Here is a 12,336-nt window from a genome sequence, read left to right on the forward strand (position 1 = left end):
TCATGGTTAAATATAACCGGGAGAACTTTACTTTGGTATCCTTAATATTAGCTATATATTTGTACTTATTTATAAGCTCTATTATAACATTTACCGGTTTGTTTTTTAACAGAGCTATTTCTACAACTGAACTGTTTCTGAACAACAACTCCTATCATTCAGAGCTCTCTACATACTCAGACATATCTTTCCCAGTGCCTCTAGGGACCATGAAGACTCAGTTATAAGGGGAAGTGATTAAAGCAGACAGACACGACAGAAGCAAGAGCAGGTAAGAAAATGACAGGTAAAAACTGAAGAACACTTTGCATGTGGTTCTATCCATAAGTTCTATAATTTACCCAGCCAAATGGGCCAAATGGAACCTTCAGTAGCACTACTGTTTGGAATTCTCCCACTTAAGATGACTTTTGAGTCAGATATGAATCCGCCTGTGAGAAAGGTGACTGCTCCAAATGCAATCTCTGTCTGTATTTTACGAAAAACCAACAATACAGTTACCTCTATAATTTTCTTGTGTTTTATGGTTCAAATCTGTGCTTGAAGCAGTGACTGTACTAGACAGGACTGAATGATTGCCATTGAGATTGACAGAGTCTTCTCGATGAGTTCCAACCTAAAGTTAAAAAAAGAAGTCAAGACAGTTCAGGGGCAATAATTGTTTAAATTCTTTCAGTGGGTTTATTAGGGAAAACAATAGGACTCATCTGAATTTAACAACTTTTCTTGAATGCCACTTTTCTGGATTTTGGATTTCAAATGACTTGATAGTTTAAATTTATTTTAAAAAGTTTCATTAAAAAATTGCAACCTCTAAATTTAACATCTCACAGGATTATAGCAAATGAGCTAATAGAGACAGAGTACTCTGGAAGCCATAAAGCACTACACATAATCAGACCTATCAATAATCCTCTCTAAACTGATCTGAAAACCTTATCCAAATGCTATCTAAATACTGGGTGGAGCAAAGGTAGGCTTATAGTGGTGAGCATGCAAAACAGAGTTTATTCTTGTTTATTTATTAACTAGAGGCCTGGTGCACAAATTCATGCACCAGTAGTGTTCCTCGGCCTGGCCTGTGGGATTGGGCTGAAACCAGCTCTCTGACATACCCCGAGGGGTCCTGGATTGCAAGAGGGTGCAGGACAGGCCGAGGGACCCTACCGGTGCATGATCGGGGCCGGGGAGGGACGCGGGAGGTTGGCCAGCTGGGGTGGGACTGTGGGAGGGCTCCAGGGCATGTCTGGCCCATCTTGCTCAGTCCCAATCGGCCGGACCCCAGTAGCAAGCTAACTTACCAGTCGGAGCATCTGCCCCCTGGTGGTCAGTGCACGTCATAGTGACTGGTCAATGGGTCAACTGTCTACCCCTTGGTGGTCAGTGCATGTCATAGTAAGCAGTTGACCAGCCTTAGCATATCATTAGCATATTATGCTTTGATTGGCTGAACGGCCAACTGGACACTTAGCATATTAGGCTTTTATTATATAGGATTACTGTATTATTTTCCACATGAACAACTGTAAACCTACATTGCCTCACCCTGTAAAGTGTGCATGAGTTTGCATTTAAGAAAATACTGCTAGATTCCCAGTAATAATAATATTTATTTTTACTCTGGCATGCCCTTTCCTCACACAAACAGATAGTGTCTTGTTTTTTCTTTGTCTAAATACCTGGCCTCAAACATTCTTAAAGAGCAAAAGACAATACAAAAATGCCATATGTTTTTATTCCCTGTTTTATCCAAATTTATACAAGTCACAATTAACCTGAAATGGGAAGTTAAGGCATGCAAACACCACCAAATATTTGGTTATTGCAGTATTTTTAGAAAAACTGGTTATAAAAGAAACTTTATTAGAACAGTAGCAGATGTGTCAATTAGAAGATTAAACCTTTAATTAAAGAGGTTTATTGCCTGGGGTTATATATGAGAACCACTGTTTTCAATAAATCCTTCAATCCCAGTAAAATGCAAAACTCTGAATTCCTCGAGTAATAAAATATAGCTTTATATCTTTAACTAGTAGCCCTGCGCAAGAATCCATGCGCCAGTAGCTCTCTGCAGGGCCTGGCCACTCCGTGCCCGCTGCCCAGAGGCTCTCCGCAGCCCAGAGGCCCATCTGTGGCCAGGCGTGGAACGCTTGCCTCGTTGCCGGGGTGACAAAGCAAGTGTTCTGCACCCCAGCCTGGCCAGAGGCCCATCCGTGGCTGGGCGTGGAACGCTTGCCTCGTCGCCGCGGCGACAAAGCAAGCATTCCACCAGGCCGCTCACGCTGCCCGCTTTCAGCGGCCGCCACCCTGGGACTGGGGGATTCTGGTGGGGCTGAGAGGACTGGGCACTGCCATCTTGGGGCTACTGGTGCCGCCATCTTTGTGACGGAGTGACGATTAATTTGCATATTACCCTTTTATTAGATAGGATGACTTCCTGTGGATTTATACCCTAAGAGGTATAAATATATCCCCTTGCTTTCTTATGAACTAAACAAAAGAAACCAAAGCAAAGTTTTAGGCAATGCAGACCACTTGGTAGTAGACCTGACTATATCAGGTCTTCCACCACTCTTTTAAAGAAATGTCTGTCCTCTATCTACATCCTTATTCTTATCTTTAATGTAGTTTAAAAAAAACCATTTAATGTATTTCACACTACTTTTAAAATTACTTGAAGATTAGTCATTACTGAGGATTAGTTGTGTCACTACTCCCTTAGGTGATCAAGCATGACTCTATCCTTTTTATAAACCACACAATTTCATCATGCATTAGAATAATAAAATCTTTAAGTTGGGAAGGGACAACAGAAACTTCTTTTATCCCCTTCCAAAATCTTCCCCAAGCCTTTAGATTCCCCACCCGCCCCCCAAAAAAAAAACCACCTGAGAAAAATCTGAAGAACTAAACCTAACAACTAGTGAAAAAGAGGGTTGTGAAAATTATATTCAAGAGAGAAAAATTATTCTCAAAATATTTCATGATATTCTGTCTCTAGGGTGTCCTAGTCATGTTTATTCTTAACACATAGGATGCTTTCTTGCTAGCTATGCACTAACTGCTCAATGATCTAAGGGGAAGGTCAGTTCAAAAATCCCATTTTATAAAAATAGCTATGGTATAAATACAATATATAACAGCATATTCTTTGGGACTTTAAAGCCTATTCTAAAGATAAAATATCACTAGAACAATTTTGACTGGCAGAAGAAATCATTGCAGGATAAAGTAAAAGCTAAGATTTCTGTATTTGTTTTTATAATAACCTTAAAACAAAACTTTCTGTGATCTTTGGTAATATGTGCTAATTCTGCTCTTACCTTAGTATTTTGAGCTATCATGCCAAGTACTTTAAAATAACCATTAAAAATTAAAAAATTTAAACATGTAAATTTACTACATGGGAAATTCATTTTATAGCTCTGTAAGACAGTAATGACTGGACAGTAACAAACTAAATTTTCACTCATTTGAGTGATGATGCATCTGCTAAATTATTATTTCTTTTTATTTCATTATGATAATAATTCTTTGATTTTCTGAATCTCTACTAATAAAATGTTCTATCACCTCCTTTCTGATGAAAGGTTTGGCCGACAAAGAATCAGTATCTAAACAATAAATCTTAGTGAATTTGCTTTCCCCTGAAGGAAAACCAGAAAGGTTGCTTGATTTGTTTTGGGATATAAATGCCAGCAAATATTTTTGTCTCTATGAAGTACTATAAACTATTTTCTTACACCAATCTACATCATTGGCTTCCAAAAGAAAAAAAAAAAATCAAAGCTTTAAAAATTGGCCTCAGACTAGCAAAACATTTGAAGTCTGCAGTTTTTCATGTTAATGAAGTTAGCAGGAACTTTTTCTTTGTAAGTTGATTCCCCTTACAAATGGCCCTCATATATTTTCTGGAGAATTTGACTTTTACAGTTTTTATAGTTCTCTTTAACCCTTGCTCACCTTGGCTCCCATATCCTCCCTTTAATCTGCAGTTACCCATTCATATGGCTCTGTCTACACACATACAACAGGTGTATAAACAGTTCTTTGTCTGGCCCAGAGCTGTGAGGCCAGCCAGATAGGACCCTGTTTAATTGTTCATCTCGTTAGCATACAGCTGACAGACTGCTTCTAGGGAGAGTAGCAGGGGAAGGCAAACCCTTAGGCCTGCTATGCTCAAAATTTCAATTATTATGAAGAGCTCCATGTCAGAATAAAAGACCCATCCCATTAAATAACATCCTCCTGAATTCTGAATCTTCACAATCTGCCTGGCCTTACTTTGGTGGAAGCACCCTTCAAGAAACCTGTTTTCATTTCATTTGGCCAAAGGCTTTAGCACCCATGATAGAAAAATGTTAAATCTAATTAGTTGATGAATAAGGGGTCTTGTGAATTAAGGGAGAGACTGAAAGAGAACTCAGTATGAATGAATTCTCTCTGATTCTGAATTCTGTTATAATAATTTGTACTGTTCACTGAACACTAATGATTTAAATTTATCAGTACTAATCTACAGACTGATGAAAGGATCTTTATGTATTGTATACATTTTGTTTTACCTAAAGAGGGGATTTATGCTAGAAATAGCAGAATTCCATTTGTTATGGTTCCTTTTAATGATATTTCCCTAATATATAACCTGTATGATTTTTAAACTTTAAGAAATGCTGCCATTTTGAACAATTTTAAATTTAAAAACTGTATCAAAATCCTTAAACACTTTAATGTGGTCTTAATAAAAATAAAAAATTTTTAAATTGCCCATTTGAGAAAAAGTAGGTTAGAACAAGTAAAATACAGTTAAAAATAAACTCCTTCAATTCAGTTGAAACCTAGGCAAACAATTCTTACAGTATACAGATTTATACCAATGAGACTAAATACTATTTAAATATAAAGTTAAAATGACTCCAAATTTATTTTGATAAGTGACAAAAATGCTAATTTTAAACAAAATATCTTATTTGCCTTAGTCTTCAACAACTTAATTTTAAGTATCTTAGAATTTAGAAAAAACAGTCTCTCTAACTGCTTTAGGATTTGAAAAACAGACATGATTTATATTTTTAAATCATATAAAGTAGCTTTATATTTCATGAGTTCATGCTATTTATTCTGTTCTCAGAAAACAAATACCACAGATCTCCAACCACAGCTTAAACAACAAACCCAAAGCAATTTAAAAAAAAGAAAGAAAAATACCACAGATCTCTCCAACCATAGCTTAAACAACAAAAAACCCAAGCAATAAGAAAAAAAAAAAAAAAAAGGAAAGGAAAAAAAAAGAAATGCTTGGATTAAATTTCCCCATGACTTGTAACATAAAAATCAAAAGACCTCATGGATGGAATTTTATCCAACGTCATAAATAAGGAACTTTTTAAGATTTGCACCAAGCTTCCATTAATACAAAAAGCTCCTAATCTAACTTAGTTTGGTTTGAAGTTGAAATCATTGAGGAATAACTGAGTACTTTGTGTGAAAGATAAAATGCTATAATGGATCTATCTCAGTGGGCCTCAGAATTTTAGATATTACAGCCATAAACAGATGTGATGTACAATAACTTTATATTGTGGAAACCTCTTTGTAATGCCCAAATGAAATTAATGATTCTACTCCTTTTTAGTTTTCTACTTAATACAAGCATTGTTTTCTGTCAGTAGTTTATTCCAAGAGTTTATTCTTACACTACATAAATGGGAGCAAAACTAAAGTCCAATGCTGACATTTTAATAGTTCTAAAAACCCTGATTTTGTGCCTTAAAATTTAAATGATATATCAATCACATCCCAATAAGAGTGCCTGAAGAAAAGTCTTAAGTTTTATACTTGCATTAAACAAATATGGAGAAGTAATAAAAAATACATAAAGGGAATAGAAAATGAAGTAAATGAAAATGTTAACCCCATTAAAAAATAAGAGCAAATATTAAAACAATGCCAGGCTGGTTACTCTAAATATATCCTTTTTTTAGTTTCTTTTTCCAATATAATAATCTTTCAGGAAATTCAATTTTGTGTGTATATTAGATAGCCAAAGTATGTTAAAAAGCTGTCTGTAGTTGAAACCTCACTTAATTCTTAACTTTGATATAATCAAGTCTATTCAGTTAAAAGAAACAACAGTCAAAATGAAGTCTTTTGACATTGAGTCCTATTAATATATATTTTTGTCAGATGGTAGTCTTCTTTATCTCCTTGGTATGAAATATAAAAATCTTTTTCTGGAACAAATGAAAAAAGCAGACAATTATCTCTTCTGTAAGATGTATAATAGTTTGGTGAAGGCCAAGGGAGGGGGAGGCCGGGATGGGTGGAGATGGGCAAAGTGGGGTAAAAAGGGGGACACCTGCAATAATGTCAACATTAAACAATTTTTTAATTAAAAAATACAGTAAGACTGATCTACAAATCAATACTATCAGGTGTGGATGACCTTACTGACACAACCTTGTTATAACTAAAGACAATGTAAAGAAAGGGTCTCAGCAACAAGGCTATGTTCTTGACCAAGGAAACTATTCTGGTTGACCCGTCCATGTAGTTCTAACATCACAAGTAATCTTTTTTTTATATTTTTAATTTTATTTTAGTCTGTGAGAGAGAAACATGGTTGGTAGCCTTCTGCATATGACCTGACTGGGCATTGAACCCAAAACCTAAGTATGTGCCCTGACTGGGAATCAAACCTGCAACCTTTAGTGTATGGGATGACACTCCAACCAATTGAGCCACCCAACCAAGGCTATACCACAAGTAATCATGATAGCATTTCAGGCTGGGAACTAAGCTCCCTCTACCACATTTATCCTGCCATCAACTCTTATTCTTCCACTCCCAGTACATGCTGGCTCACCTCAAATATTCTGCTTCAATACAACTCCCAAACTACTCATTAAAACAATATAAGCAGCCTGTTGAGTGTTGCTCAGTGGTTGAATGTCGACCTATGAATCAGGAAGTCACCAGTTCGATTCCTGGTCAGGGCACATGTCCAGGTTGTGGCTTCAGTCCCTGGTAAAGGCATGTATAGGATGCAACCAATTGATGTTTCTTTCTCACATCGATGTTTCTCTCTCCCTCCATCTCTAAAATCAATAAAGACATGTTAAAAAATAAAATAAAACAATACAAGCAAAAAGTTTCAGGTTCAAAAAACAAAAGGTAAGTGAAAAAAAAAAAAAAAGCTTGCTAACCCTCGTTTCCTGCACTGGGAAGATAATTTATGTTCTACATTGGGTATTGGGAAGGTATGGCCAGTAGGCCAAGTCTGGTCTGTTTTTGTGTGTGTGTGTGTGTTTTTTTTAGTAAATAAAGGAACGCTTCTTTGTAAATAAAGTTTTACTGAAACACAGTCACACCCATTTGTTTTCATAATATCTATGTCTTCACTTTCACGTTACAAAGTCAGAGTTAAGTAGCTGTGACAGAGATCATATACCTTATAAAACTGAAAATATTTACTATCTTATAGGGAAAGTATGCTGACCTTCTTCTAAATTCTAGGGAAAAAGCAATATTATATTTAAAACCTGCAATTAGGATGGTGATTTACAATAAATGCCCATTAGGACAAACTCCATTACAACAACAATATTATCTTGAATGTTCTGTGGAATTACTGAAATAGTATTTATGCTTATTAGAATAATTCTATCTCTGCAGAAAACAAATAGAATGATGAAAAGTAAATATTTTTGAGTAGCAACCTCACAAATTCTATAGGTGATATAGAATTACTGGTAAACTGGTATTTCTGTGGTTACTTTGTAATTTTGGCCACCATGACCTCCATTTTTAGGAGCCTAAAACAAATACTAACTTATGCTCACACAGAGGAAAAGTATATAAACTACCAGAAAATTAAACAAGACAAAAAAAGGTAATGCCAGAATGTAAAACTGTGTCATTTTTTAGTTACAATATATGGAATAAAAGCAGGAGATAACTCTTAAAGATGGCTGTCAATAGTTACAACAATTATGTCCCCCCAAATCACACACCCTCCAAGAATATGAAAATAATTGAATCCATATAGGTGGGTTCTGATGGAAAAATCCTCAGACATGGATAGAAACACTAGGATAAGAGTCTTCCTCCTTGGCTGGAGGGGGTTGAAGAGGGGGAGAACGGGGGATACATCTGTAATAATGTCAATAATAATAAAATATAATTTAAAAACAAAACAAAAAAGAGTTTTCCTCAATAGTATGCCTAAGACTTAATTGGGAGAGTCACCGGCAGACTGATCTTTATTTTATTCCACCCTTTGGCCATTTTGCTGAAACTGAGAACTGAGGATTCACAGCTAAAAAGTTCATTTCAGGAGGACGAGTGAAATATTGACTCACCTGACAGTGTCAGATTTTATAAGTTAATACTTTATATTTTGAGGGCAAGCCTGGCAAAAACATCTAAATCTCCACCTCTACTAGTGATTGTGTCCGAATCGGGAGGATATAGTTGATGATGTCTAGCAGCTTTTTACCAGCTCTGTGTCCTCTCAGAAAGTTATAAGCACTGGAGGGAAGACCTTGATGGACACATTAAGCAATACCTTGGCTTAGTTGTTGTGGGATAATGCTGCTGCTCAGACTAAGCCAGACTCTACACGTTTCAGAAAACTCTTTTTTTCTTGATTCCTTTGACTTTTTTCCTTTTTAAAGAATATCTCTGGCAGCCCTTTTGTTCATGCTCTGAAGTAGGCAGCAAATTCCTATAGGATATATGTGGCTACTTTCTTAATTAAAAGCTTCAGGGCAATATCTAATGAAACAATTTTCCCTTTATTAGTACATGTCCTTTAAAATGTACTAGATTTCTAGATGGCTTTGAAGGAATGGATTTTAAAAAATCCCTTCCCAACTAATATCCAAAGTTGATAAATACTAAAACAAAAAACAAACAAACAAAAAGTTGGTAAAAACTACCTTCTAGCCCTGGCCTTCAGGGCTCAGTGATTAGAGCATCAGTCTACTCATTGAAGGGTCTTAGGTTCAATTCCTGGTCAAGGGCACAAGCCTAAGTTGTAGGTTCAATCCCCCGTTGAGTTTCTCTCTCTCTCTCTCCCCCTTCCTCCCCTTCTACTCTCTCTAAAAGTCAATGGGAAAAAATCCTCAGGTGCGGATTAACAACAACAACAACAAAAACACACCCAAGCCAAAACCGGTTTGGCTCAGTGGATAGAGCGTCAGCCTGCAGACTGAAAGGTCCCAGGTTCGATTCCGGTCAAGGGCATGTAACTTGGTTGCGGGCACATCCCCAGTAGGAGGTGTGCAAGAGGCAGCTGATTGATGTTTCTCTCTCATCGATGTTTCTGACTATCTATCCCTCTTCCTTCCTCTCTGTAAAAAAATCAATAAAATATATTAAAAAAAAACACACAAAAAAACAAAAAAACACACCCCAAAACAAAACAAAAAACCCCCACATAGGTTCATTTTGTACAAATAAAGGAACCCATTTTTTGAAATAAACTTTTATTGGAACACAGCCACACCCATTTTAATTGGGAAGAGTCAGATATCCTATCTAATAAAACAGTAATATGCAAATTGACAATACCTCCACTACACCCACAAGCCACGCCCACCAGCCAATCAGGAGCAAGTATGCAAATTAACCCAACCAAGATGGCTGTGGCCACGGAGAGAGCAGGAGGCTTGGGTTTCCCCGGCAATGGAGGAAGCCAAGCTTTCCGCACACCCTGGCGGGCCCAGGCCTCCACTCAAGGCTACAAAGTTTCAACTTTAAAGAAGATAAATAAATCCCAACAAAAATGGTGGCAGCCACAGAGCTGGAGAAAGCAGGAGGCTTGAGTTGCCCCCGCGATGGAGGAAGCCAAGCTTCTGCAGCCCTGGCCTGCCTTGGCCTCCGCTCCAGGCTACGAAGTTTCAATTGTAGAAGATAAATAAATCCCAGATACCAGGGCCTCCGCTTGGGTCACAGGGGGGCATGGCCAGCCTGCAAACCACCACAGGCCCCTCACCCAGGCCGCCCCACGCCCCAAGGGAACCCCCACCCTGATCTGGGGCACCCTTCAGGGCAAACCAACTGGCCCCCACCCGTGCACCAGGCCTCTACCCTATCTAATAAAAGAGTAATATGCAAATTGACCATCACTCCAACACACAAGATGGCTGCCCCCATGTGGACACAAGATGGCCGCCACAAGATGGCCAGCAGGGGAGGGCTGTTGGGAGGGACCAGGCCTGCAAGGGAGGGCAGTTGTGGGCGATCAGGCCAGCAGGGGAGGGCAGTTGGGAGAAACCAGGCCTGCAAGGGAGGGCAGTTGGGGGCGATCAGGCCAGCAGGGGAGGGCAGTTAGGGGTGTCCAGGCCAGCAGAGAAGGGAAGTTGGGGGTGACCGGGCCTGCAGGGAGGGGCAGTTGGGGGGACCCAGGCCTGCAGGGGAGAGCAGTTGGGGGGGACCAGGCCTGCAGGGGAGGGCAGTTATGGGTGACCAGGCCTGCAGGGGAGGGCAGTTAGGGGCAAACAGGCTGGCAGGGGAGCAGTTAGGTATCAATCAGGCTGGCAGGGGAGTGGTTAGGGGGTGATCAGGCTGGCAGGCAGAAGCGGTTAGGGGCAATCAAGGAAGGCAGGCAGGTGAGCAGCTGGGAGCCAGCAGTCCTGGATTGTGAGAGGGATTGGGCCTAAACAGGCAGTCGGACATCCCTCGAGGGGTCCCAGATTGGAGAGGGTGCAGGCTGGGCTGAGGGACACCCCCCCCTCCCCATGCATGAATTTCGTACACCGGAACTCTAGTATCAAATATTATAGCAGATAAACTGGAGTATAAACAGTAATCTATATACAGTGAAGAATTAGAAAACGATTAAGAGGTGAGAAAAGTAAAAACTGCCAATGTTGCAGTACAGATAAAGTTGGGATTAGAATATACTTCCAAATAAGGATAGATAATACTTCAACAAAATAAATATTTCTATGAGTCTCACAATTTATAAATGTTCACATATTTATTATCTTATCAATAGCAGCAAAAACTAACTTTAAAGGAGAGTGAATTTCAAGATATCTTGATATTACCGCCCCCCCCCCCCCCCACACACACACACAAAAAAACACCTGGGTGTTAAGGTATAGTGATAAAGTTATATCTAATGTCACCATGTTACTGAAAACAGTTCTCAGGAAATCAGGCTGCCTTGTTTGACGTTTACCTCAGCAGCTCCAAAATGAACGTTGATGGCTGTCTGACATGTGAATGTGAAAATCTGCAACCAATTCTATTTTACAGAACACAAGCCTTCAGCATTTGGGGCACCTAATTATTTTGATGATAGGTGAGTTTCAGCCTTGATCATATGGCTTACAGCTAGTAATCTGTTTCATAGGAGAGTATTTTACACCATGCAATGAATCTTAGAAACCATGTCATATACATCCGAACACATGGTTATCAGTTAAATATCAGTTTCAAAAAATAATGTAAGACATTCAAAATAAAATTGGTGATGTGCATAGCTAATAGAATTTTACTTTTTCCCTCTAAAGAATTACCACATTTTAAAAAAGATGAACTGAATTACTTTATTCTCTTTGGGGATTAATCTAAAATTGTTTCCTTTCAGTGTCACTTAAATTACAGCCATTCTTAAAACTACCCCCACATTTTTTCTTCATTTGGGAATAAATCTTAAATATGGACCTGTACAAATAATTTCACATTCCTTCTGCTAGTAAAGGCTGCTTCCAAACTATAATAAACAGATTTTCTAGACCAGAACCCCTGAAATCCAGTCTTGCTTTACTGCTTTTGCTATTCAGACTTTCTACACACCATTTCAAGGCAAAAACTCTTCTGCCAATAATATGCATCTGGAAAAAAAAATCCAAGTTTAAGCTAAAATGATCTTTGTAGAAAGTTTCTGCTTTTTTGCACATGATCATAGCAGGATTTTAAGGCCAATGCTCAGCCAATAACCCTGCCCAGGTCAGTAAAGGAAATTCTTAAAAGCCACTCTTATTTCCCTTCAAATTGAAGGCCTCTCTCCCCCAAAAACATTTAGGACAATAGGCTTTGGGAGTTATTATTAAAAAAAAAATGAGCACTATTTTACCATTGAAGCAGATCGACTGCTTGTAACAAGGCTTGATCCACCATAGTTTGAATTGAGGCTTCCAATTGGTGCATTGTGGGATGGTCCCAATAAACTGTGTATATCACTGTGACCAGCAGGCAAATTGGTGGAAGGTCCCACAGCATGGTTCCGCAGCACATGGATAGCATCATCCAGTCTGTCTAAACGATCCTCCATTCGAGATTGCTGGAGTGATTGAAAAAAGACATGGAGGTTACCACTGGTAA

General features: G+C 38.5%; 1 protein-coding gene across 12 annotated transcripts in view; it reads right to left on the minus strand.

Annotated features, from left to right (window-relative positions):
• The window catches only part of TCF12 (transcription factor 12), a 385,291-nt gene that overhangs the window by 26,548 nt on the left and 346,407 nt on the right, over window positions 1–12,336 (minus strand). For all 12 annotated transcript variants that reach the window (XM_080675437.1, XM_080675442.1, XM_080675439.1 and 9 more), the window contains 2 exons: window positions 12,089–12,295; window positions 502–616 (listed from right to left, as the gene is read on the minus strand). In XM_080675437.1, coding sequence (XP_080531563.1) covers window positions 502–616; window positions 12,089–12,295 — 322 coding nt within the window. The remainder of the gene's footprint in view (window positions 1–501; window positions 617–12,088; window positions 12,296–12,336) is intronic.

This window comes from Plecotus auritus (genome assembly GCF_963455305.1).
Source record: "Plecotus auritus genome assembly, chromosome: 1".
NCBI lineage: Eukaryota > Metazoa > Chordata > Mammalia > Chiroptera > Vespertilionidae > Plecotus > Plecotus auritus.